The sequence below is a fragment of the Triticum aestivum genome, chromosome 6B (genome assembly GCF_018294505.1).
Source record: "Triticum aestivum cultivar Chinese Spring chromosome 6B, IWGSC CS RefSeq v2.1, whole genome shotgun sequence".
Lineage (NCBI taxonomy): Eukaryota > Viridiplantae > Streptophyta > Magnoliopsida > Poales > Poaceae > Triticum > Triticum aestivum.
Window position 1 is genome coordinate 169436820 of NC_057810.1, and position 25634 is coordinate 169462453.

General features: G+C 45.8%; 1 protein-coding gene across 3 annotated transcripts; it reads left to right on the forward strand.

Annotated features, from left to right (window-relative positions):
* The first annotated feature begins 19236 nt into the window (after positions 1 to 19236).
* On the forward strand, positions 19237 to 24468 carry LOC123133875 (uncharacterized). Of its 3 annotated transcripts, XR_006465414.1 has the most exons (7): positions 19237 to 20290; positions 20427 to 20551; positions 21525 to 21640; positions 21764 to 21859; positions 23344 to 23464; positions 23557 to 23640; positions 24042 to 24468. XR_006465414.1 is itself a non-coding variant. In XM_044553267.1 (4 exons), the coding sequence occupies exons 1-4, from the start codon at positions 20511 to 20513 to the stop codon at positions 23397 to 23399; spliced, it is 309 nt and encodes a 102-aa protein (XP_044409202.1). In that variant the 5' UTR covers positions 19237 to 20510; the 3' UTR covers positions 23400 to 23465. The 3 variants fall into 3 exon arrangements, 1 of the variants encoding a protein (XP_044409202.1); XR_006465413.1 differs by having other exon boundaries at positions 19237 to 20551; XM_044553267.1 differs by lacking the exons at positions 23557 to 23640; positions 24042 to 24468 and having other exon boundaries at positions 19237 to 20551; positions 23344 to 23465.
* The last annotated feature ends 1166 nt before the right edge of the window (positions 24469 to 25634 follow it).

A 25634-nucleotide genomic window follows, 5' to 3' on the forward strand; every position in this document is an offset into this window, starting at 1 on the left:
ATGCTTCTAGTCGAGAACTATCCCATGCAAAAGTGCAACTCTCGTGGAGAAGAAAAGTTACAGGGAAATCGTAGTATTGTTTGTAGTTTGGAAAAGGAGAGAATAAAAAGTTGAGGTTAAAAAGGGACCAAGAAGTCCAAATTTTAAAAACATAGTAGGTCAATGTTTATAAAGAATAAATATTTTTTTTCTAATAATAAGACTAAGAAGTTCAAATTAAAATAACAAAGAAGTTTGAAGTATATAAAAAGACTCGGATTTGTTGCAAGAAGTTCACGTGCACCTCTATGCATGGTTTAGAATTTATATTGCGGGACGTCCGACCTCCAATTACATATTTTAAAATGGCAAAAAATGGCGTCCGATCTACAATTGCGTGTAATTCGATGTATGCAAAAGAATGTGACAGAAGTTCATAGTGAAAAGAACAAGAAGTTCAAGTACTGCAAGGAATGCATTTCAAGTGAGAATAAAAGTATAGAAAAATAAAAGCTTAAAAGGTTTGTTGAAAGAAGTTCAAGTGCTCTGTCCGGAGAAATTTAAAAATTCTTACAAGAGAGATTCACCTTGTATTTCCATGTTCAATTTTTTCCATATAAAAATCGAATACAATTCTTTACTGAAAAATATAAAAAGTTGAAGTTCAAAATGAAATAACAGAGAAGTTCGTAGTTTATTAAAACCTAGGATTTACCCGTTCAAAAAATAAAAAACACAATGCCATTTTTTGCACTTTTAAAAACAACTTCATAAACGAAAAAATGGTTGCTAGAAGTTCAAGTGCTCGACGAGGAAAAGTTCAAAAAATTCTTGTGAGAGAGGTTCACCGTGTATTTAGATGTCCAAAATACATAAAAAACATGTTGTTTTTTGTGTTTTAAAATAACTCTCTCAAAGCAGAGAGAAATTCAACATGATAACAACCGAAAGTTCACGTACTACATGGTGTGTGTTTCATATAAGAAAAATATAAATAAAGTGAAACAGAATGAAGTTCAAACAGACATGCCCCAGAAGTTCAACTACTTCATGCAGTGCGAAAAACAGCATGTCAAAAACAAAGTGAAGTTCAAACAGACATGCCCCAGAAGTTCTACTACTTCACGCAGTGCATTTCCGTTCGCGATAAACGCAGAAATCATGATCTCGCCATTTTCTAATTTACCTCAAAACGGCAGGAATATTATTTGTGTAAATTCAAGTCCTTGGTCGGAGAAAGTTAAAAAAAAAATTGTGAGAGAGGTTTGTACAAAAAGAATATCATTTGTGTAAAACTGACGAAATGGATGAGAAAATTACAAATGAGAATATGTCACAGAAGTTCAACGTGAAAACAGCAGGAAGTTCACCTACTACACAGAATGAATTTCAGATGAAAAACTTTCAAAATCGTCGCGAGTATGAAAAAATGATCAACACGGGAAATTTACGTGTTTACAGCATCTTTCCATCGGTATATCACTTGCTCAATTCCCGTGAGTGGGATGGAGAGCTACGAGCAGTGGATGAAGATCTACGAGCAAGAAAATCATGTGAAAAACAGAGTGAAGTTCAAGTACACGCACCGAGAAGTTCAGGTTCTTCACGCGGTGCATTTTCGAAGAATCTGTTTTGCGATAGAGGCAGAATGAATGATCCCGCCGTTTTCGGAATTACCTGAAAATGGCTAGGAATCAGAGAAAACCATCAACATGAAAAAGTTTCGCATTTTCCGTAGCTTTTCAACGGTATATTATTTGCGCAATTCCGATAAAGTTCGTAGAAATTACGGTGAAAATACGGTTTTCGCCATTTTTGAAACTGACTTAAAACCGTAAAGGATTGGGAGAAACAATACATACCAAAATGTTTCGCATTTGTTCATGCTTTCCAACACCATATCATTTGCTGCATTCGGACGTACGGTTAAAAAATTAGCTCGAAAATACGAACTCGGTAGGACTTGGACCATTTTCTAAATTACTCTTGAACCATTCAAAATTAGAAAAAAACTTTCAAGATGAAAAAGTAGAGCATTTTCATAAGCTTTCCAACGCCATATCATATGCCTCCATTGGATTAGCTGTTTAGAAATGACATCGTAAAAATGAACTCAGTTGTTCGGTTTATGAAATTTTACGTTTTTTTAATTACTCTTTAACCATAGGGAATTAGAAAAAACTTTCAACATGTGGAAGGAGCGCTTTTGCAGCAGCTTTCAAACGCCATACTATATGCCTCATTCTGATAAACGGTTTAGAAATGCAATCCAAAATACGATTCACGTTTTTTGTGCGAAGAAAATACGGTTTTCAAAACTGCTCTTAAACTGCTTATATTTTGCAAAAAAAGTTAAGTTGGGTCATGATACTGGTGTCCATAGCTTTCCAATGGTATACCGCAAGCCCTGTTTGGGCAATGTTGGCGGAAGTTCAACCCACGGGGAAGTTCAACGTACTACTAGTGGGGCAGGTCAGATTGTGATCAGAATATTATTCTGATCCCGTGATCAGAATAGTGTTTATGTGTGTATATATATATATATATATATATATATATATATATATATATGTATGTATATATATACATAGGGTGGGTCTATTATGATAACACCCCTTAAGACCTTATTCTGCACATCAATCCGGCTTATTCTGCTAACACCCTAACCAACCCGACCCGCGCTGACTGGCGGAATAAAAGAAATCCACCCTCAGCCTTCTTCCCCACTCCCGTCACTTTCTCCCCCCACTCCCCACCCTTCACAGCGCCGCCGGGCCACCATCTCCAACCGTGCGGCCGGTCATCTCCCACCGCGCGGACACGCCACCACCTCCCACCACGTGGCCGGCCACCACTTCCCACCACGCACCGAGCCGCCACATCCCCCCGCGGGCCACCACCTCTCCGGGCGTTCGCCCCTCTTCTGCTCCACCCTTCCCTAGATCTGTCGGGCGTTCGCCAGAATAGCGGAGCCAAATTTGGATCCACGAAGCCGGCATCCCTGAGACCCCGTCGAACCAACTCCTGCTCGCGTGAGCCACCGCTCATCCCTCCTCCACCTTAGATCCACATCGTCTTCGCCATTGCGGGCCGCACGAGCCCTTCCCCGCATCAAGGTCACTGTGGCCCTCTCCTCCCCAGATCCGGTGAGCCCCTCATGGCCCTCTCCTCTCCATCTCGTGCGCCGACAATGACATCCAGTAGATCAGGGCCGACCTCATCCTTCTGGTCCGTCCCTGACCTCCTCTAGCTTCTTCCCCCGCCGGTGCCACCGCTGGCCGCACCTCCTGGTGCCCCTCGAGCTGGTCTCGCGCCGCCCCTGCCTGGCGTCACCCATCCCCCACGCCCGGATCCGCCATTCGTCCTCGATCTGGATCAAGTCGGCGACGAGCCCTCTCCTCGTGGCGGTCTCCAGTGAGACCCTTATCTGTGCCATCCGGAGGTACTCGGGCGCCACCCCACCACATGCAGCACGGTCGCGGCCCCCATGCTGCTTGGATAGGGCCCCTGTCTTCGTGCAGGTTCGCCGGGCTCCCTCATCGTCAGCCACGGTGCAGTAACCACCGGCCTCGAGCGTCCTCTCAGATTGCAGCTGGGTCTGGTGAGCTCGGCCACGGATCCATGGATACGGCTCAGTGCCCACCTCACAGCACTGTAGTTTGCTGGCTGCTACACCACTGAAGGTCGCCCCGTGGTCTATTTTTTCAGCCCGTGCAGCTCATAGCCTGGCTATGTGCATATTAGGGGTGGATGACGAAACACACACGTCGAGCAGTTCTTGTGGTGCACCTGTGTGGTGCAGAGCACGTGTGCATGCAATTCAGGCGTATTTTTTTGTTTTATTTGTACTCTTCGCAGTGCAGTTTGCTTTTGAGAGAGCTCTGTGCTGTTTTTTGTTTCGCTCTTGCCTGACGGCGACGCCACTTCCTGGCCGTGCAGTTTGGTCGATGTAAGGGCTATGCAGTTTTCTGGTGATTGGCTTGTGCGTGCAGTCCACTATTGGGACCCGATGCATTTGTTTTGAGTGGCAAAGGAGAGACACATTACGACTATGGCTATGAAACAGCGCACTCAGAGAGCAGCGCAAAGGCGTTGTCGAAGAAGTACACTTTTGTACTGTGAGACGAGCACTGTCAGGATTTGTTGCTACCACCAGCTCCACCAACGGGATGAATTTTGAAGATCTCTTTTTTGATTTCTCCAGCTCGCTGCGTGAGAAAAATGTTACAAGATTGTATGTTTAGTTCCATATGTTGAAGGGCATTTGTCTTAATTGCAAAAGTGGCAAGCAAATATTCTGCTAACATTTCAAAAAGTGTGCGTGTGCATACAGTTTGGTTAGCTCGGTATATTTGTTGCGGTTCAATTGTTTGTTAAAAAATCAAAAGAGTGTTGTTGGAAGGTAACATCTTTTGGTGCCAAAAATGTAATTTTAAATGCAGTCCACTTGACTTATTCATGCAGCTCACTAGCAACGGCCATGTTGTTCGGATGAATTTACAAAGATTTTTTTAAGTTAAAAAACAACAAAATAATTATGTGGTTCACTTTGATGCAACAAAATAATTATGCGGTTCACTTGCCTCGTCTCTGCGGCCCACCCTTGTTCATAAAAAGGTAGGGAAAAACGACAAAAACTCACAATAACTTGTGTCAGAAAAATTATGTCCGACAAAGAGATATTATGCAGCTCGCTTGCCCATCCGATGCAGTGCGGTTTTCATTCTGGAGCAGTGCAATCAGCCTATGATGTTGTTCATCCCGTAAGTGCAAAAGTATTGTTACGAAAGTGAAAAAAAGTAATGTGTTTCACTTATTGATAGTGTTGTGGTTCATTTACAACCGATGTGAAGTGCACTCTACTTTCATGTCCTTGAAAAAATTACGTTTGAATAAAAGAAACCATGCAGTTCTCTTACCCGTCTGATGCAGTGCGGTTTTTCGTCCGATGCAGTGCAGTTTTCAGTCGGATGAAGTACCCACGTCGATTTGGGTGTCGCAAAAAACAGAGTGTCCATGTTTCGGTAATTCGAAATTCCTCTTAAACCGTAAAGAATTAGAGAGAGTGCTCTACATAAAAAAGTTGCGCCTCGTCGATATCTTTTCAACGGCGTATCATTTGAATCATTCCGACCAGCGGTTTGTAAAAATTTCACGAAAAACCATTGCTGCGACTCGTCGTCCGCCGCACAATTTTCAAAATTAACTTAAAACCGTAGGGAATCTGAAAACCATTTGTACATAAGAAATTTGCGCCTTGTCTGTAGCATTCCAATGACGTATTACATGCCTCGTTTCAACAAACAGTTCAAAAACTAGAGCGAAAATAGTTCCGAAAATTGCAAAAATTTCAAAAAAACGTAATTCCGTGATTTAGTATTTTTAAAACTGCTCTTAAACTGTAAGGAATTAGAAAAAATAATAGATATGAAAAAGATGCGCCTCGATGATATCTTTCCAACGGTGTATCATTTGCTTCGTTCCAATGAGAGGTTTAGAAGAAATTGCGAAAAAAGCTTGCTGTCACTCGTCATGGGCCGCACCATTTTCAAAACTGCTCTTAAACCGTGCGGAATCTCGAAAAGTGTTCAACATGTAGAAGTTGCACCTAATCCATAGCTTTTCAACGCTATATTGAACGCCTCAGTCCGATAGACGGTTAAAAATTAGAGCGAAAACAGTACCGAAAAAACAACGCATGCAGTTTTTTTCGATGAGAAGTTCACTCGTGTGAGTACTGCAGCACACTTGGTTCAAAGAATGACGTGCACTTGTGTTGAGCGTGCAGTGCGGAAGTGTTATCAGAATAGTTATTCTGCTAATATTAGTAGAATAGACCGTCTGTATATATATATATATATATATATATATATATGTATGTATGTATATATATATATATATATCAATTAGGCTTCAAGTGCACACTTGTTAGTTAAACCTATGTATAAATTGTGAAACTAAATACGACTAGTAAGTAGTACAGTAGCAGTACTAGTATAAGTCGGTCAAATTATTCATCATGTCGACACATTGAATTGACGTGACAACATGCTGCGCGTGAGGTGACACAAGAATCCCGACGGCGTGTTCGGGTATTCTGGAGTTCAGATTTGGAGCACCACTTATCTGTCGAAATCTTTCATCATTCACTTAAAACAGTCGATTTATCATATATTGAGTACCATATAACTGGAATTACCGATACAAGTCGAAGAAGGATTGGCCGATGCTGCCGGCTGGCGTTAAGTTCGATCCCACGGATCAAGAGTTGATCGAGCACCTTGAGGCCAAAGTGAGTGCTGACAGCGTGAGATCTCACCCTCTCATCGATTTGTTCATACCAACCATCGATAGCGAGCACGACATATGCTACACCCAACCTGAGAAACTTCCAGGTAAGACACCGATCGGCCGTCTACTTGCACAAACATATTCCTCTGTTTACAGCTCTATTTTTCTTTTTAGACGCAGACCTGGTGAATCAATTACAATTTGACAGTTAATAAAAAGTGAAACAAGTGACTGCAACATGCCAAAGATGCTATGAAAATGCCAACTACATACACTAAAACCTGTATTCGACAATATTGCAGGTATCACACTGAGTGGCCTAAGGAAGCATGTCTTCCAGCGCAATTCCAGGGCATTCAAAAGGGGCACATGAACGCGTCGCAAGATACAGTCAGAGTGCGGCATGCACGTGATGTGGCACAAGACCGGCAATACCTTGCCGGTGATGGTCAACAGCCGGAAGACGGGCAGCAAAAAGGTTCTGGTGTTGCACACCAACAAGAACTTCGACCAGTAGAGGACCAACTGGGTGATGCACCAGTACCACCTCGGGGACCTGGAGCAAGAGAAGGAGCGGGAGCTGGTCCTCTGCAGACTTTCTACCAGACGAACACTAGGGCCAGGAGTAAAAAGATTATAAGTTAGTTTGGTATTGGTAGTTGTACTACCTTGTCGTCCGCAAGTTGGTATTGTCGTTAACGATCTTTTGGTATGAACTTGCATTTGCTTCCAACCATCATGCCGAGGGTCGATGTGGATATAGAGCTGAATCATTTGTTTCAAAACGAATTTCAGGCACCTGATTTTATTTGATGGGTAGCATAAGCACCTGCCGTTCGAATTCCCAGTTCTCCAATTTTTGAAAACAAGTGCATGCACTTATTATCACGATGAAAAAACAATATCCTTGGTCCATCCCAATTATTAGTCTGTACTTGTAGAATTCTCTCGTTTATTGAGCATGTATATTGTTTTTTCAAGTCGAGCAAGTTTCAACTGGCATGTAGATTGCCCCAGGCTTGGTTTTGTTTTTAACAGGCCCAGCCCATGACGACAACAGGGCACAAAGATCCAGCAGGTATCTACTGGCCTCTGGCCCGCCAGTGTTAGTTATATTTTGTCTTACAACATTCGCAGGCAGTTTTTTTACTGAATCAAACACACGGCCCAGTTCTATTTTCCTCTTGAAACGCATGTCCTACATCCGTTTTCTAGTCTCTACCTATAGTTTTACTAGTTCATATGCACATATCATTATATTGAAAACACATAAAATTCCCTTTTCATATTTACATCCTTATTTTTGTTGTTTTTTCCCACCCAGCACTGGTTTTTTTACCACTGGTTTTCCCTTAAACCAACTCAATTGTCCCACGTCTTATTTGCTTACAAAAACAAAACGATTTTTTTGGAAAATCAATAAGTTCTTAAAAAATGTTTATCATTTCAGGATTACAACAGTTCGGACTTCACCAAAATATGCAAAATAAGGTTGAACTTTTTGACCGTGGTCCTGGGCAAAAAATGGGCTGTAAAAATTACTTAAGAATTAGCAAATGGGCTGCAAATTATAAAAAAAATAGCAAATGGGCTTTATGTTGCCTGCCACAGATTTGGAGGCTGACTTGTGGGCCTACTAAGTTCATGCATACATAAGGTTTCTCGAAAAAGAAACTTAGTCAACAATCGACTCTACCAGCGTCAGACCGTTAGATGTCAATCTAGCGGCAATCATGCTTCTTCAGTCTCTGATCTTCCTGCCCCAGCCGCCCTAACCAGCGTCGTCGGAACTGCCTGCTCCCGCCTCCCGGGCCGGCTGTGCTGCCGGGAAGTCCTCACGGCCCCATCATACTCGCATCCCTGGCCTGTCTATCCCTCTACTCACCCACACCTCCTCTTATTTTCCAACGACGACAGCCGAACCAGTCAACCCTCATACTCTCCACCACATGGGCAGCCACTGCCATGTCTTCCCCGGCTCCGTGTCGTTCCCTTCAGAGGCCTCGCCGTCGTCCACCACCCTGGTGCTCTCAGCGCGACGTGGTCAACTTGGTCAACGAATGACATCCATCGGAAGTGGACTATACGTGGAGAGGCTGACAGCTGGGTCCACGGCCGCACATGAGGAAATGCCTGCTTATTGTGCGCAAAATAATGATTCCTCGACCTGGCATCTGGGACCCGCCAGAAGGGCCTCTGTATTTCTCCAAAAAAGTTCCCTCCGCTGACAGGTCAGACCCACCAACTATATCTTCGCACACAAGGAAGTGCCTTCTTATTGCGCACAAAAAAATGAATACCCCCTGCCAGCTGGGACCCACCATAGTGGGAGGCTGACTTATGGGCCTACTAAGTTGACGGGGATGGAGGGCTTTGTCAACTTAGTCAATATATGAACGATTCCAGCTCCAGTGACCCTACGATGTCCATCCAATGGCCGTAGTGCTTTTTCAACCTCTGGTCTTCTTGCTCCAGCCGCCCAAAGCAGCGCCGGTCGTGCCGCATGCTCCTGCCTCCCGTGGCCGGCTGTGCTGCCGCGGAGGCCTCACCACCCACATAGTACTCCCACCGCTGGCCAGGCCATCCCTCCACTCACTCACTCCCCCTGTTATTCTGCGGCGATGGCAGCCTCACACCGCAGCCGAACCAGTGAACCCTTGTACTCCTCTCCGCGTGGGCATCCACTGCCGCGTCTTCCCCGGCTCCGTGTCATCCCCTTCCTAGGCCTCACCATCGTCCACCGCTGTGTTGCTCTCGGCGCGGCATGGTCAATGTGGTCAATGACCGACTTCCATCGGAAGAGTACTGTACGTGGAGAGGCTGACAGCTGGGTCCACAGTAGCCGCAAGGAAGTGCCTCCTTATTACGCGCAAAATAATTATTCCTCCACCTGACAGTGGGGACCCACTAGATGGGCCACTGTATTTCGTGAAAAAAATCATTTCCCCCCTGACTGTTGGGACCCATCGGACGGGCCACCGTATTTCGTGAAGAAAACATACCCCCCACTATCAGCTCGGACCCACCGGAAGTGCCTCCTTATTACGCACAAAAAAATGAATACTCCCCCTGCTAGCTGGGACCCACCTTGGTGGGAGGCTGACTTGTGGGCCTACTAAGTTGACGGGGACAGAGGGCTTTGTCAACTTAGTCAATATGAACGATTCTAGCTCCAATGACCGTATGATGTCCATCCAACGGCCGTAGTGCCTCTTCAACCTCTGGTCTTCTTGCTCCAGCCGCCCAAAGCAGTGCTGGTCGTGCCGCATGCTCCTGCCTCCCGTGGCTGGCTGTGCTGTCGCAGAGGCCTCACCGCCCCCATACTACTCCCACTGCTGGCCAGGCCATCCCTCCACTCACCCACTCCCCCTGTTATTCTGTGGCAACGGCAGCATCACACTACAGCCGAACCAGTGAACCCTCGTACTCCTCTCCGCGTGGGCATCCACTACCGTGTCTTCCCTGGCTCCATGTCATCCCCTTCCTAGGCCTCACCATCGTCCACCGACGTGGTGCTCTCGACACGGCGTGGTCAATGTGGTCAACGACCGACTTCCATCTGAAGAGTATTATACGTGGAGAGGCTGACAGCTAGGTCCACGGCAGCCGCAAGGAAGTGCCTTCTTATTATGTGCAAAATAATTATTCCTCCACCTGATAGCAGGGACCCACCGGACGGGCCACCGTATTTCGTGAAAAAAAGTTTCCCCCTGACTACTGGGACCCACCAGCAACAGAAGAAACGACCTTGTGTTCGACCGGCCACATTCGAAACGGGATCCTGTTCATCGGGACGGGTCTGGCGTACTTCAAAACGGAGGAAACGGACTTGTGTTGGACCTCCTACGGTCAAAACTGGGTCCTGTTGATCGGGAGGGGTGTAGCGTACCGCAAAATGGACGAAATGGACTTGTGTTGGAGCGCTACGGTCGAAACAGGGGTCATGTTCATCGGGAGGGGTTTGGCATACCACAAAACGGGACTCCACGGGATACTGTTCATCTCCACCATCGACCTCCTCCAGCCTGCACAAGCTACTGTTCATCCACAGTCGACCTCCTCCAGCCTCCACCTGCGACTGTTCATCCACGGGCTCCTATTCATCCAGCCTCCACCTTGCGCTACTCCACCGGCTACTGTTCAACCACCCCTCTCCACAGGCACATGTTCAACCACCCCTCCACGGGCTACTATTCATCCACCCCTCCACGGGCTACTTTTCATCCAGCCCTCCACGGGGTCCTGTTCATCCAGGCTCGATCGATCGGGGTCCTGTTCATCCAGAGGCAACGCCACGGGGTCCTGTTCATCAACCCCCACCGCTCACTGCTCATCTAACCCCCCCCCCCCGCAATGCTCAATGTTCATCCAAACCCCCCTGCAACGCTCACTGTTCATCCAGAGGCAGCATCGATCGGCTTCAGTTAGCAGCAGTAGGAAAGGAATCGCTCGATCGCTCGGGTTCAGTAACGCATAGCCTGCAGTGCAATCGCTCGGGTTTAGTTAGGCGATGACTCGCTCGGGTTCAGTTAGATCCCAACGCCTCGCACACACGCGCGTACGTGTACGAGAGAAATGCGCATCGCTCGGCCCCCGACCACCCACCGTAATCAGGAACTCCCTAAAATTTTCCTCGCTGTCACATCCCTAGCTTCTGGTAATGCTCTAGGCTAGCTTCATGTGTGCAACATGTTTAAATTGTATGAAATTTGAAATGGGGATGACCAAGCCCTAGCACCAAAGCATTGCAAATAGGTTCAACTTCAAAATATTTTCAAAGAACCCAAATTGGTTTGCAAAAATGTTCATGATCACTGGAAAAGGGTGAAAACCATATCCAGAGATGATGGATATTTTTCCAAGACATTTTTGGATTTTTTGAATAAACCATATTGTATTTGACTTTGGGCATTTGAATACTATAAATAATTTAAATGTTCAAATAAATGTTGGAAATTGCTAAGGGTCACTGAAATAATTCAGAAAGCACCCATAATTATTCCCAGGATTTTATAAAATGATTTGATATTTTAAATCAAATCCAAAAACAAATTGCAGAAATAGAAAAGAGAAACAGAACAGAAATAAAAGAGAGAAGGACTTACCTGTGAAGCCCACTTGGTGGCCCAACAGGACCGGCCCAGCGCGGCCCAGCCCGCCACCGCTACTCCCCCCCCCCCCTGTCGTCTTCCTCTTGCCAGTGGGAGCAGCTGCGTGCTCGCACGCGCGCGGCCGAGGAGGCCACCTCCTCCCTACCTGGCTGCCTCCTCCTTCCCTGGTCCCTCCCGCGACGCCACGCAGCCCCGACCCCCTCTCACTTCTCCCCCGCTCTCTGGACCTCCCTCCCCCTCGCTCCTCTGTTTCCCCTCCCGCGACCGAACGGAGCCGCCGCCACCGACGAGAGCCACCGTGGCTACCGGCCACCCCACGGCTCACCGACGCCCCAGGAAGCTCCGCCGGTCCTCCCTCTACCTCCTCAACGAGCCACGAGGCCCCGGACGTGCCACAACACCGCCCTCGATGCCTTCTTCAACCTCGGGACCGCCGGCCATCTTCGTCAAATTCGCCGGCTCCGGACCGTCCCCGACCTCGCCGAGCGTCCCCTCGTCATCGCCGTGAGTCACTGACCCTCTCCCCTAACTCAGCATGCTCCCCTCCGTGCCGTAGCGCCGTTCCCCACGAGCACCGAAGCCACCGTCCGCCATTGCTGCTGCACGCATAGCCTCCGTGCTCCCCTGGCCTCACTGAGCTGCTCTTAGTGCTCCCCATGTCTAGCAGGTGCTGCCCAGCCTCTCCATTTGCTCACTGATGCACCGTAGCGACGCGCCCGAGCACCACCGAACACCATCGCCGCCAAAGCTCGTCGCCGGCATGAGTTCCGGCGACCCCACGACCTCCCACTCGGTCCTCTGGATGCGCGGGAGCAAGGGCCATCCCCTGGTGCCCTCAGCGCGCCAAACTGACGCCTCTAGCGCAAGTCCGGCGTGCCCCGCCGTGTTCTGTGGTCGCCGTCGGCTGGTCTCCGGCGTGCTGACGTGGTGTCGTCGTTAGGGGCTAATGACCCTGCTAACTAACCCTGTGACACTGACAGCGGGCCCCGTAGCGGGTCAAAGCCCGAGTCAACGCGGGATTAGCCCCTGTGTCACTGACGTGTGGACCCCACACGTCAGGTTTGACCCGAGCCGGTCCCTGTTGACTTGCTGACGTCATGCCAACGTCATGCTGACGCAGTAATGTTTTCTGGATTTAATTTAATTCTAAAATTCCAGAAAATGCCTAAAACTTCTAAAATTCATAGAAATTCAACCGTAACTCCAAATGAAATAAATTATATATGAAAAATTATCAGAAAAATTCAAGGAATCCATCTGTACCATTTTCATGCATGTTAGAACAACTTATAGCTGCTGTTTAGCACAAATCAATTAAAGGGCATTTAAATAATCACATATGGAGTTTGAATTTGAATCTTGTATTCAAACCAACTTCATTTAATCTATTGCTAGTTGCATTAGCTCATAACACATTCATTTTGCCATGTCATGATCATGCATCATATTGTGCATTGCATTGATTGTGTTCCCTTCTGTGTTGCCGGTATCTGTTCCCTCCCGGTAGACGATGTTCCGACGTTGTGATCGTTGACACTGATGAAGACTCAATGTTATCTTCAGAAGTGCCAGGCAAGCAAAACCCCCTTGTTCATTTCGATAAAATCCCACTCTCTCGCTCCTGCTCTCTTTTAATGCATTAGGACAACAACGATTCAATTGTTACTTGCTGCGGTAGCTGAACCCCTTTATCCTTTGCATGACCTGTCATTGCCATAGTAAATAGATGAAACCCACTAGCATGAGTAGGAGTTGTTTGAGCCCTTCTGTGCCTACTCATTCTTGCTTGTTTGTCATGCCTGCTACTGCTTAGAGTTGAGTCAGGTCTGATTCATCGGGGATGAATCAGAGGCGTGTGAACATGTCCTACTGTGTGTGAGCTAAGTGTGTGAACACGATTTGGTAAAGGTAGCGGTGAGAGGCCATGTAGGAGTACATGGTGGGTTGTCTCATTGCAGCCGTCCTCAGGAACTGAGTTCTGTGTTTGTGATCCATGATTCAGCTACTACCATACATTGGGCCCTGAAATATGACCCCGCTCGACTTCTTATTCACCCTAGTCCTCTGTCCAGGAGTTGCAAGTAGTTTCTTGTGTTTGTAGCTTACTGGAGGCCGTGGACAGCGCTGATCGTAGGGGTGGGCTGTGATGCGGTAGGTACGTGGCACGGTGTACCGGATGCCCGTTTGGTGTCTCGGGAACCCTGTTCACATCGTTTGGGGCTGTGAGCGAAACTCCGGCCGGATCTCCTCATGGATGGAACCCGAATAGGCGATAAACCTGGACTAGAGACTTGAGTGTTTAGGTAGGTCATGGTCTACACCCACGTCGGCTTTCGCTTGAAGTCGGTCGAGCACATGTCGTGTGCAGACGCTAAGTGGTGGAAACATGTATGAAGAAGTACACCCCTGCAGGGTTAACATCATCTATTCGAATAGCCGTGTCCGTGGTAAAGGACTTCTGGGTTGCTTATATCAGTTCATAGACAAGTGAAAGTGGATACTCTAAAATACGCAAGATAAGTGTGAGTGCTATGGATGGCGTTCTCGTAGGGAGACGGGAGCAGATCCATAGTGGTGTATTGATATGGTGAATATGTGGACTCGTGTGCGCCACCTCAAAAGAGTCGCTTGCAGTTGTAGTTTAGGATAGCCACCGAGTCAAAGCTGGCTTGCTGCAGTTAAACCCCACCACCCCTTTGTTGATAATGATGCATATGTAGTTAGCTCTGATGTAAGTCTTGCTGGGTACATTTGTACTCACGTTTGCCTATTTTATGTTTTTTGCAGAGAGATTTCGGTCTCACTAGTAGTTCCGCGTGGACTTCGACGTTTAGCTTGTTACCTCAGCTATGATCTTGTGCCCTCGGCAGGATCTGGTAGATAGTCAGGCTTCTCAGCCTTTTTCATTTATAGATGTCTGTACCCAGACATGATAGCTTCCGCTTGTGCTTGACTTGTATGCTCTGAGTGTTGGGTCATGAGACCATGTTTGTAATATCTCGCTCCTCGGAGCCTATTGATTAAATACTTGAGTCGTAGAGTCATGTTGTGATGCCATGTTGTATTTGCACATATCGAGCATATTGTGTGTATGTTATTGAAATGCTTGGTATGTGTGGGATCTGACCATCTAGTTGTTTACCTTTAGTAGCCTCTCTTACCGGGAAATGTCTCCTAGTGTTTCCATTGAGCCTTGGTAGCTTGCTACTGCTCCGGAACACTTAGGCTGGCCGGCATGTGTCCCCCTTCATTCCTGTGTCTGTCCCTTCGGGGAAATGTCACGCGATGAATACCGGAGTCCTGTTAGCCCGCTACAGCCCGGTTCACCGGAGTCCTGCTAGCCCAGTGCTACAGCCTGGATTCACTCGCTGATGACCGACACGTTCGATGCTGGGTCATGGATGCCTGTCCCTGTAAGTCTGTGCCACTTTGGGTTTACGACTAGCCATGTCAGCCCGGGCTCCTTATCATATGGATGCTAGCGACACTGTCATATACGTGTGCCAAAAGGCGCAAATGGTCCCGGGCAAAGGTAAGGCGACACCCGTGGGAATACCGTGTGTGAGGCCGCAAAGTGATATGAGGTGTTACATGCTAGGTCGATGTGGCATTGAGTCGGGGTCCTGACACTCGCCCTCGCTTCTACCATGTTTTTTCCGTCATGGACGGCCCAAAGAATGTCATGTAGCTGCATCTCCGGCCCACCCAGGACGAAAAGCCCATTTTCTATCATTATTTTTTGTCATAGAAGTAGGAGCCCACCACATCTATGATGATACCGGGTTTTGTCACAATTATCATCATAGAAGTGTCATAAGTATGACAGGAAAAAATTTCGTTCAGCCCAAAATGTCACGGATGTGTCTTTTTTTTGTAGTGGCTATCTTGAGAGAAGCCACTAGTGAAACCTATGCCCCCCTGGTCTATTCTCCATCATATAAGTTTCCAATCTACTTTATTTTGCAATCTTTACTTTTCAATCTATATCATAAAAATACCAAAAATATTTATCATATCTTATTATCTCTATCAGATCTTACTTTTGCAAGTGGCCGTGAAGGGATTGACAACCCCTTTATCGCGTTGGTTGCGAGGTTCTTGTTTGTTTGTGTAGGTACGAGGGACGTGTGTGGAGTCTCCTACTGGATTGATACCTTGGTTCTCAAAAACTAAGGGAAATACTTATGCTACTTTGCTGCATCACCCTTTCCTCTTCAAGGGAAATCCAACGCAGTGCTCAAGAGATAGCATACGTGTGCATTGCACACATGAGATTTGGCAACCAAATTATGAATAAATACCACATTATAGCATGTAAGCTTTGAGTCATATATGAATCATGTAGATGTTCGTTTAGTTCTTATAGTTCATTTCATTCAAAATCATCTGCTTTTTATAAGAAAGCTAATCTATGTTAAGATTCATGGAATTGTGCGTTGTAAGACATAAAGTAAAAAACAAATAATGGCAAATAATGTAGAAAAACATTTCGGCAATTCTGATATGGAAGATTATGGAACAAAGAAGAAGTGCTTGTGCTTTGACGTTTGTGCATTATGCTTAAGTTCAACCATGGAGTCTTCTAGATTGTACATGTGGCAAAATCTGGTGGAATCTGGATGATATCCAACGGCCAGTAGTGCTCAAATTTGCCATCTCTGCACCATCAGATTTGCCTCATCCAACGACCATCTTTCAAATTTAAAGTTACCCGTACACAATATAAAAAATATAATATATAATATATATAGGGTGGGTCTATTATGATAACACCCTTAAGAGTCTTATTCTGCTAACACTTTCGCTTATTCTGCTAACACCCGAACCAACCCCGTGTCAACTCCACCGAAATGCAAAAGAAAATACCATCCCAGCCCCATGTCCAACCTTATCCACCCCACCTAACCCACTTTTCCTCTCGTCAAAGACACCCACCACGGAGGCCCAGGCCGCCGGCTAGCCAAGGCCGCCGCGCCTCCTCTCGTCCCCTACCACCTCCCACTCACGGCGGCGCTCACACTCCCGACCACCTCCCACCCCGCGGTGGCGCCCCCACCCTCGACCACCCCCATCCCGCGGCAGCGCCCCGACCTCCCACCCCATGGCGGCGCCCGAACACCTCCACTCCGCGGCGGCGCCCCCACCTCCCACCCCACGACATTGCCTCGACCACCTCCTACCCCATGGCGTTTCGCCGACCACCTCCCACCCCTCGGCGGTGCCCCCACCCCACGCTGCCAAACCCATCCTACGACAGCCTCCTCTCTACTACTTTCGTCCTCACCGGATCGGCCCACCTTGGCTCCCTCGCCACCGGATCGGCCCCCCTTCTTCTCTTCTACGGTGACCGTCGAAGAGGAGCTGGTAGCACTCTGACGGCCACGGCTCCACTCAGCCAGAGTTTGTTGCAGCCCACATCTTCAGCGGGGGCAAGCTCAAGGCCCGCTGGCATGCAGTTTCGATAATGGTTGTTTGCAGATTGTTTCTGCTATTCTATTTTCCAGAGATCGCATTTTTGTCTGGACCCCTTTTCATCTTGGTGCAGTTTTGCTTCATTGTCGGCGTGCAGTGTCGACCAACAACTCCCCACTTCCCCACTCCTCTGCTACGTGGATCTAGTGGTTGCGCACCTCCCCCAGCGAGCCCCGCTTCCTCCTGGCGAGCTCCGGTGTCATCCCGTGCATCCTCTGGGTCACTTGCAGCTCTCTTCGCCAATCTGTGCAGTTGGCATGTTGCGCCTGATGCAGTCCCCACCGCTGAGTCAGCCCAGGCGACTGTCCTTCATGTGGCTCTGCCTCGCACCATCGTGGGCATCCCCACCTTCCACTATTCCGGCGACGATACCGACATGTTGGTCATGTTGCGGTTCACTCACGCCCCACGTAGCAGTCCACTTGCCGCCCTGCTTGCGTTTCACTTCCTTGCTGAAAAAAGCCAACTTCGATCTCCGATGTTTGCCCATTTTTTGTGGAAGAGAGGACAACGACGCCAGCATGGGGTCTGCACTGCACGGGGTGTGGCCGGAGAGGAAAAGGAGGTGCTATCCAGGGCGCGTTGTAGTTCATTTGTTTCTTCAGAATTTGATGTGCCTTTTTAGTGCGGTGAAGTGCACTTTCAGGTGCAGCTCACTGATTTTATGGAGGCCGTCCGCACTGGCTGAGGTGGGGCCTCCGACGAGAAGCTCCCATGATGGAATTGAAATGTGGTGTGCCGTGTGCAGTTGATGGATTCCTTCATGTTTGTCGTAGCAGTACAGTTGACTTGCAGCAGTGCGGTTGCTGCGCACGTGCAGCTCGGGCGGGCAGTCCACTATTTGACTTTTTGTTCTGTGTGGTATGAGCGCGCAGTGCGGCAGCCATGGTCCGTGGGGCATGGGCGTGCAGTACGCCGATGGGGTGTGATCTAGTGCAGCTCGGTTAGTCCTCAATTGTCATTTCGGTTGGTGACAATGTCGATTGTGTGTATGTATTTGTGTGGTTGTGTGAAAAATAAAGATGGTTATATATGTTGTGAAGCTCATTTTGTTCTCCCATGTGGTTCACTATAAAAATTACGTCCGACAAAAGAAATTATGCAGCTTGCTTGTCTGTTCGATGCAGTGCAATTTTCATTTTGAAGCAGTACGGTCAGCCATATGATGTTGTTCATCCCGTAAGTGCAAAACAAATGTTACAGGAGGGGGAAAAAAGTAATGCGGTTCACTTCTTGATAGTGTTATGTTTCATTTACACCCGATGTGAAGTGCACTCTGCTTTCTCGTCCTTAAAAAAATACGTTTGAAGAAAGAAACCATGCAGTTCTCTTACCCGTCTGATGCAGTGCGGTTTTTCGTCTGTTGCAGTGCGGTTTTTAGTCGGATGAAGTACCCACGTCGATTTGGATGTCGCGAAAAACAGAGTGTCCGCATTTCGGTAAATTCGGCATTCCTCTTAAACCGTAAAGAATTAGAGAGAGTGTTCTACATGAAAGAGTTGCGTCTCGTCGATACCTTTCCAACGGCGCATCGTTTGAATCATTCCGACCAGCGGTTTGCAAAAATTTCACAAAAAAGGCCGCTGCCACTCGTCATCCGCCGCACGATTTTCAAAATTAACTTAAAACCGTAAAGAATCTCAAAAATATTACAACATATGAAAGTTGTACCTCATTCGTAGCTTTCCAACGGCATATCACACGCCTCGTTTCGACAAACGGTTCAAAAACTGGAGCGAAAACAGTACCGAAAATATGATTTTTTTTTTAAACAGAATTCCGCGATTTAGTAAATTTGAAACTGCTCTTAAACCATAAGGAATTAGAGAAAAAACTATATATAAAAAAGATGCGCCTCGACGATATCTATCCAACGGCGTATCATTTGCTTCATTCCGACGAGCGGTTTAGAAAAAGCACGAAAAAACGCTCGCTGCCACTCCTCATGGGTCGCACCATTTTCAAAACTGCTCTTAAACCGTGTGGAATCTCGAAAAGTGTTCAACATGTCGAAGTTGCGCCTAATCCATAGATTTTCAACGATATATTACACGCCTCATTCCGATAAACGGTTAAAAAATTAGAGCGAAAACAGTACCGAAAAAATAACGTGTGCAGTTTTTTCCGACGAGAAGTTCACTCGTGTGAGAACTGCAGCACACTTAGTTCAAAGAATGATGTGCACTTGCGTTCAGCGTGCAGTGCGGAAGTGGTGTGCAGAATAGTTATTCTGCTAATATTAGTAGAATAGACCGGGGCAAGACTATTCTGTTACCGGTAACAGAATATTATTCTGTTACCCCGGCCCTATATAGACCCACGTCACACATTTTCACAAGTCCAGACAAAAGAGAAAAAGAAAAACAACCCCACCCCGCCCACGTCGGCGGCCTCTCTCCACCGCGCGCCGCCGTCCTCCTTCCCCGACGCCGGCCGCCGCCCTCCACCACGCGCCGCCGTCCTCCTTCCCCGACGCCGGCCGCCGCCCTCCACCACGCGCCACCCTTCTCCTTCCCCGGCGCCGGCCGCCTCCCTCCACTACGCGCCGCTCCTTCTTCCCCGACGCCGGACGCCTCCCTCCACCACGCACCGCCCTCCTCCTTCCCCGGCTCCAGCGGCCTGCCTCCACCATGCGTCGCCCTCCTTCTTTCCCGGCACCGGCCGCATGCCTCCACCATGCGCCGCCCTCCTCCTTCCCCGGCGCCGGCCGCATGCCTCCAGCACGCGCCGCCCTCCTCCTTCCCCTGCGCCGGCCACCTACATCCATTGCATAGATCCCACCGCAGCCCCAAAACCTGAACGGCACCGCCGCTGTCATCCCGCCGCTATCGCTCTGCTGTCGTGTACACGTGGTTCAACGCCTCAGCCCCAGGTCGTTCACTGCCTCGCCGTCCTGCGGCTCCTCCATGGATGCCTAGCTCCTCTACTAGAGCCACCGCGGCCCACGACATCCCAAGGTGGCGGAGTTCGTTGCATCCATCAGTCCAAACCCATGGCTTCAGGGTGGCCAAGTTTTGTTGCGGCCGTCAGTTCGGACACCTGCGTCACTACGTGCCTTGCTACCACTGCCATTTGCGTCACTGCGTGCTCCGTCACCGTCCTCATGCGCACCGTGATCCCTGGCGCACTCCTTCCTCTCCGTGATGCTGCTCGTGCCGTCCCAGGCTTGATCTCCTGCTGCAGCGATGAGCTCCTGTACATTGGTGAAGTTCCATACCTGGCGGCACCAGAACGAGGATACAACAGCCAGGCTGGACCCCAGTTCGTGCCTCCCTCTCTCTCCCTTAGCTACATCATCACTGTTGCAGTGCTACTGATTGATTTCTTGTAGTGAACTGTGATGCTCTACTGATGGAGAGAAGTTTGGGAAACAACACAAATATTGGTATTTGGAGTTATGAATTTGGTGCTCCGTAGGTACTTGTTGGTATATGCAAGTGAGGGCCAGCATTTTTTTCTTCAGATTCTTGTGTTTGTACAAGGGTTAAAACTTAAAAGTATTTAGTTGTACAAATTGAAATTCCACATAATCCTCTGACTGCAAGTTTTACTTGTGACTTTGATGCTTCGTAGGTGCTTAAAAGTATTTAGGTGGGTGGTCCGACACCGCTGCGTCCAGCAGTCCAACTCCGCCGCCGGAGGCCGTTCACTGTCGCAATGCCTACTTTTGCCTGCACCTCCTTCCCGGTCATCATGAGGTAAACCCTGCTCGAAATCTCTCTTCTCCATCTCCCGACGGTGAAGATCTCCGTGCCTACTGTTTGAACCGACATTTTATTTTGAATTGAACTAGTGCCGCTTTGATTCAGACCTGACAGAAGAACGCAGAACCTCTGTCTTGTACGCAGTAATATTGCTCTCTCATCTCTCATCTCGTAGGCAGTAATATTGCTCTCTCATCTCTCATATCGTAGGCAGTAATATTTTGATGAATGAGTTACAAAACAGATATCGTATTGACATTCCGTAGCTTAGAGAGAGTAGCACAGACAAACGTTGTTGTGTTGTGGATGACAAAGAACACATGTGACAGCAAGTCTAGGTATTACTACATGGGGAGTACAAAATTACTTTTGTTGAGAGATCACGTGAATCATTACTTATCTCTTGTACTGTTAATTTTATTTTCAAAACTGAACTTGTACTGGGTACATTAGTTCCGATAGTAGCTTCTCTTTCACAAATTTTACATAGTCAAGCATTCTTTATGTGCTGCCTTTCTTCCAAATATATAGATTCAGTTTTGAATTCGATTCTCAAATCAGACAATCATAATTCTATTGCCAATTCTGAAACAAAGAAATGTTTGCGTAACAGTCCCATAAACAACACCAAAAAGGAATCCCCATCCTTGGTAACTTGCTGGCTTTGATCTTCCAGGGCAGCATGAATGATCAGTACTCCCTTTAATCAATGTGCGCTCATCGAGCCATAGTAGCATCTCATTTGTCCTAAATTCTTCCACTCTCTAGAAACAAAGTCCCGGAATGGATGTGAACAGAGTATACTCCCATGGTTTTGCGAGAAATCGTACAATAAGAGTACCATTCACTATATATTTATCATCAGGTCAAAAATAATCACAGAAAAAGTTCAATTTGTGTTATTGAAACAACTCAATTTATAAGTTTTATATTATATGATAAGTGATGCATAGGGATGTTGCAACAGTTCGACTCTGAGAGCTATTAAGTTCGACGAAAAAACAGCACAAGGCATGTCAGTTCGTGCAAAGCATATCAGTCTTTCAGTTCGTGAGCTCGTCAGTTCACCGATGGGATCCGCAGGTCAGCCCCTCATCTTCTACAAATTACTCTTCAGTCTTCTATGAGTATTACTTCAACTACTGACTGAAATGTGTAGCTTGGACTGAAGTTTTAAAGATCTGATTTACTGCTTACCTGCCGCAGCTGCCAGGCGGTTCACAGCCACCACCCTAGTCTGTTCATCACTGCCAATCGAGGTCGTTCGACGATGCAGCGTTGAGGTCGGTCAACGACGCAATGGTTAGAGTCTCTTTCTCTCTCGCTCTCTCTCTCTCTATTTTTCTTCTACCTGTATGAATGTTTCCTGAATTTTCTTGGCTTTGCCTCTTCTTAGCCTCTGTTTTTTGATTTGGAGACTGAACGAGTGCAGTTCGTTGAGGGATTTAATGTGCTGACCACTTAATATACATGGTTGGCAGGATCACTAGTATTTATGTTCTCAAGATATGAGAGGCAAATCTTTATTGGAATGTTTGTATGATTGTGGCTGGTTGGAGTGTATGGTCTGGTGGAGATCATGCATATTATTTGCTTATGACACGATGTATATATATACTGTTAGAAGTTCTAGTACATATATTACAAAAATTCACCGATAAAAAATGTATCAGTTCATTATGTGTAGCACATGTTTAAGACATATAATTACGAAAACAGTTACTTGAACTATATAAGAGTTAAGCTTTCACTTGATTTTCAGTTCAAATTTTGCGTTCTTTTCAGTACATCAACTTTAATGTGTAGAACATTGAGGAAATCCTGAAAAATTATATGAGCACTCTACTTATTTTATTATGCTAACAAGAATTCAGCCCTGTTTGCTTAAGTATGGTACTGAACTAACCATGTTGTGTTGTCGCTAAATCGGAACTTGTGTTCACCTTATGTATTACAATGGCCATGGATGCGCCTAGTGAAGGACAACGACATGCAAAAAAACATACTAGTGCAGTTGCTTGCCTCCTCTTCATATTCCATACCAGAAAATATCCTTCTCCCCTCTGTTTTCTTAAGTAAGTTTTCACTAAAAGACCTGAGAATAGCAAGTAGAAGTTTAACAAAAGGACCTACATCTGTTCAACTGCAGAAAGATAACAAGTCCATGAGATGATCTATAATTAAGTTCAAAATTACTACATGGTTAATGTATTTAACATCAAGTCGATGTATTACTACATGAGACTACTCCGCTCTCAGGAATTCTACTTCAGTTCAATTTCTAAATTTGGTTTAGTTCAATTCAGTTCAATATATTTGTGCCAATTTCTTCTTGTGATGCTTATACATAGCTGGAAATGCAGATGTTGTTGTTTTAGAATTTATCTTTCAGTATGGAATTAGGTGCGGTGTATAGTCAGTTAGTCACTGCTGTTTATTTAGCTAGTTTGGTAGTACATGATAGTGGATGTCTCAAAAGTATTTGTATGGAATTAGGTGCGGTGTGCAGTCACTATTGCTCCATTTCATGTGTGAAAAAAACTTCCTTTTGTGCATGTCATCTGTTTGTAGAATATTTCTGAGGGAGGACACAAACAGTATACACATATATAATGTCAGTACTTAATAAGAAGAACAAAAAGTTCAATCTCAAAACTTTAAAAAGTTAAGCACATCAAGGTTCACAAAACTTGCTCAGTAAGTACCTCAATTGACCCTAATTTTGAGCTACTAGGACACATCATGGTCTTTAGCTATCACATCTCATTTTTCATTTATATTTTCAGATCCTAAGGAGCTGTTGCTGTCGCTGGTCGTTGCTGTCGGAGCCGCGGCGTGTTGACAAGATCCTGCAGAGCCATGAGCTGTGTATCCGGCAAGCCGGCTGCCGGTCATGGTTCCACAAAGGTGATCGACCGACCACCTCACACGATGAAATGCATGCTAATTAATTCCCCTGGAATGGCCATTGCTAACCTGATTCTTCTTTTTCTTGATAGGAAACAAGAGGGAGCGGCGGCACTGAGACCGAGGGAGACGCACACATGCTAGACCTCCTGTGTAGAACGCTTGAATTCTTTGAAGTGAGTAAATTCGGAATTTTTTTTTGAATTTTGTTCATTCTATACAAAAGTTTGGCCTTTTGGAGGTTCAGAATATAATCTCAGTGCAGTACATGCTTCTGGTTGAGAAAGTAATTGAAAATGTGTAGTTCATCAGTTCATAGATAAGAACATCTATGAGTGCATGCATCCGTTCTATAATGTCAAAACCAAGTCAGTACTCAATAATGTAAATTTTGTGATGCATCTTCTTTCCATTGTGGAACTGCTTGAGTTTGGGCCAAGGAATAGGAAAATAGGTTTACTTTGAGTGGGTTTTACAAGTAGAACCGTTCAGACTTCACTTGAACTTATAACATCATTGTTCATATTGTATTTTTTTAGCATTCTTGCAACCCTATTAACAACATCTTTTTGTACAGTGTTTTTAGGTGCTTCTGTTTGCAAACCTAGAAATGGGCGTTGGGCCAACTACAAGGCAATGCCACCAGGTAGGGCACGAGACGGCTGCGAAGCGCGACATGAGCCTTTCCGACCCCATTTCCAGGTGCAGCGCCAGGGATCTCACTGTGGGGTGCACAAAGGCACTAGCGACTCTACTTCCATTTCTCTTCAGAAGTTCTGCTAACCAATTAGCCACTAATAAGATGACTTTGCTTCCAACTAGCCACTGAAAGTTGTGGCCATTTAATGTCACCTTCTACATTTAAGATAGGTCAAACTGTAACCTTCCAATGTTATCGTTTGGTGCTTAAGATGCTTTATGTTTTGTTGATCTACAGAGTGGCTATCTGAGAGCTATGTTGAACTTTCTTATTAGAGTTTATACTTCTTTAAAAATCCGAGTTAATTCTAAATGTGTTTTCCTCACCAGTTCTAAAAATCCCAGAGCATCCGTCCAACTTTGTATCAGGATATACTATGTTGCTTCTTCGATTTCTGTGTGGTTTTGTACTGACTGCTCTCTCCTGCCTATTTTGGTTGATGTCCACGAATGGACAAAAAATGTATTGGAAATGTTCTATTATTACTAGCATATAAGTACAGAAAAAAATTCAATGTCCCAGATAAGTTTGAAAAAGCTCAAACAAAAAACAGTCCATTCAGTTTGATTTAAAAATTCCCGAACATATATTCATCCGTTCTACAAAGGAAAAATTGTTGAATTAAAAAGAGTCAATTACACTGGTGGTGCTACAACTTGACGCAAACGGTCACTTTAGTGCTACAAGTTGTGGCGTACGTTGAAGTGGTGCAAAAACTTGGCTCGGACATGCTAATACGGTTGTTTATCCCGTTTGTATATGAAATGTGTGCTGACTAGGCATGTGGACCCTGCTGTCAGTGACAAGACTAAGGAGAAAGAGCGTGTGGCATGATTTTCACAAAATAAATCTTGGAATTTTGTTTTTTTTAAAGGTCCATGTAGATGTGGCATTATTCACCTCAGTGACCAGCGGGTCCCGCCTGTTAAAAATAAATAACAAAAAAGTAGGTGCCGCTAGGATTCGAACCCAAAACCACTTGCTACATCATGTACGGGTGAAACCACTCTGCCATCGACTGACTAGTATATAATTGACTTGTTGAAGTATTAAAAATTTATAATTTTATATAATACAAATATGTCATAAACTACAACTAAAATTATTGTTTCAATTCTACAGTCATTTTAATAATTATATGCACATTTGTATAGTTCAATGTTTCTATAATTAAAAATATTCATATTCTAACATTTAAAATTTTGATTTGAATATTCAATCATGTATATTATTTAAGTTAATACAGATACACACATTTATAATTCATCATGTTAATTATATTATTATTAAAATGTTTGTATTATCTAAATTTATAACATAGAAATATCCATATCAATTAGATGTTTTAATCATCGTTTGTTTGTATAATATTTATAACACATGAATGTTTGAATATAAATTTTATTATTTACATTTTACAAATATCTTAAAAAATAGTTGGTGATATTTGCAGCCCATTCATTTAAGCTC

Coding starts and splice junctions, on each gene's coding strand:
- LOC123133875 (XM_044553267.1), top strand. CDS start 20,511: ATGCCTACTTTTGCCTGCACCTCCTTCCCGGTCATCATGAG. Junction 21,641..21,763: donor TTCACCGATGGGATCCGCAG/GTCAGCCCCTCA, acceptor TACCTGCCGCAG/CTGCCAGGCGGTTCACAGCC. Junction 21,860..23,343: donor GGTCGGTCAACGACGCAATG/GTTAGAGTCTCT, acceptor TTATATTTTCAG/ATCCTAAGGAGCTGTTGCTG.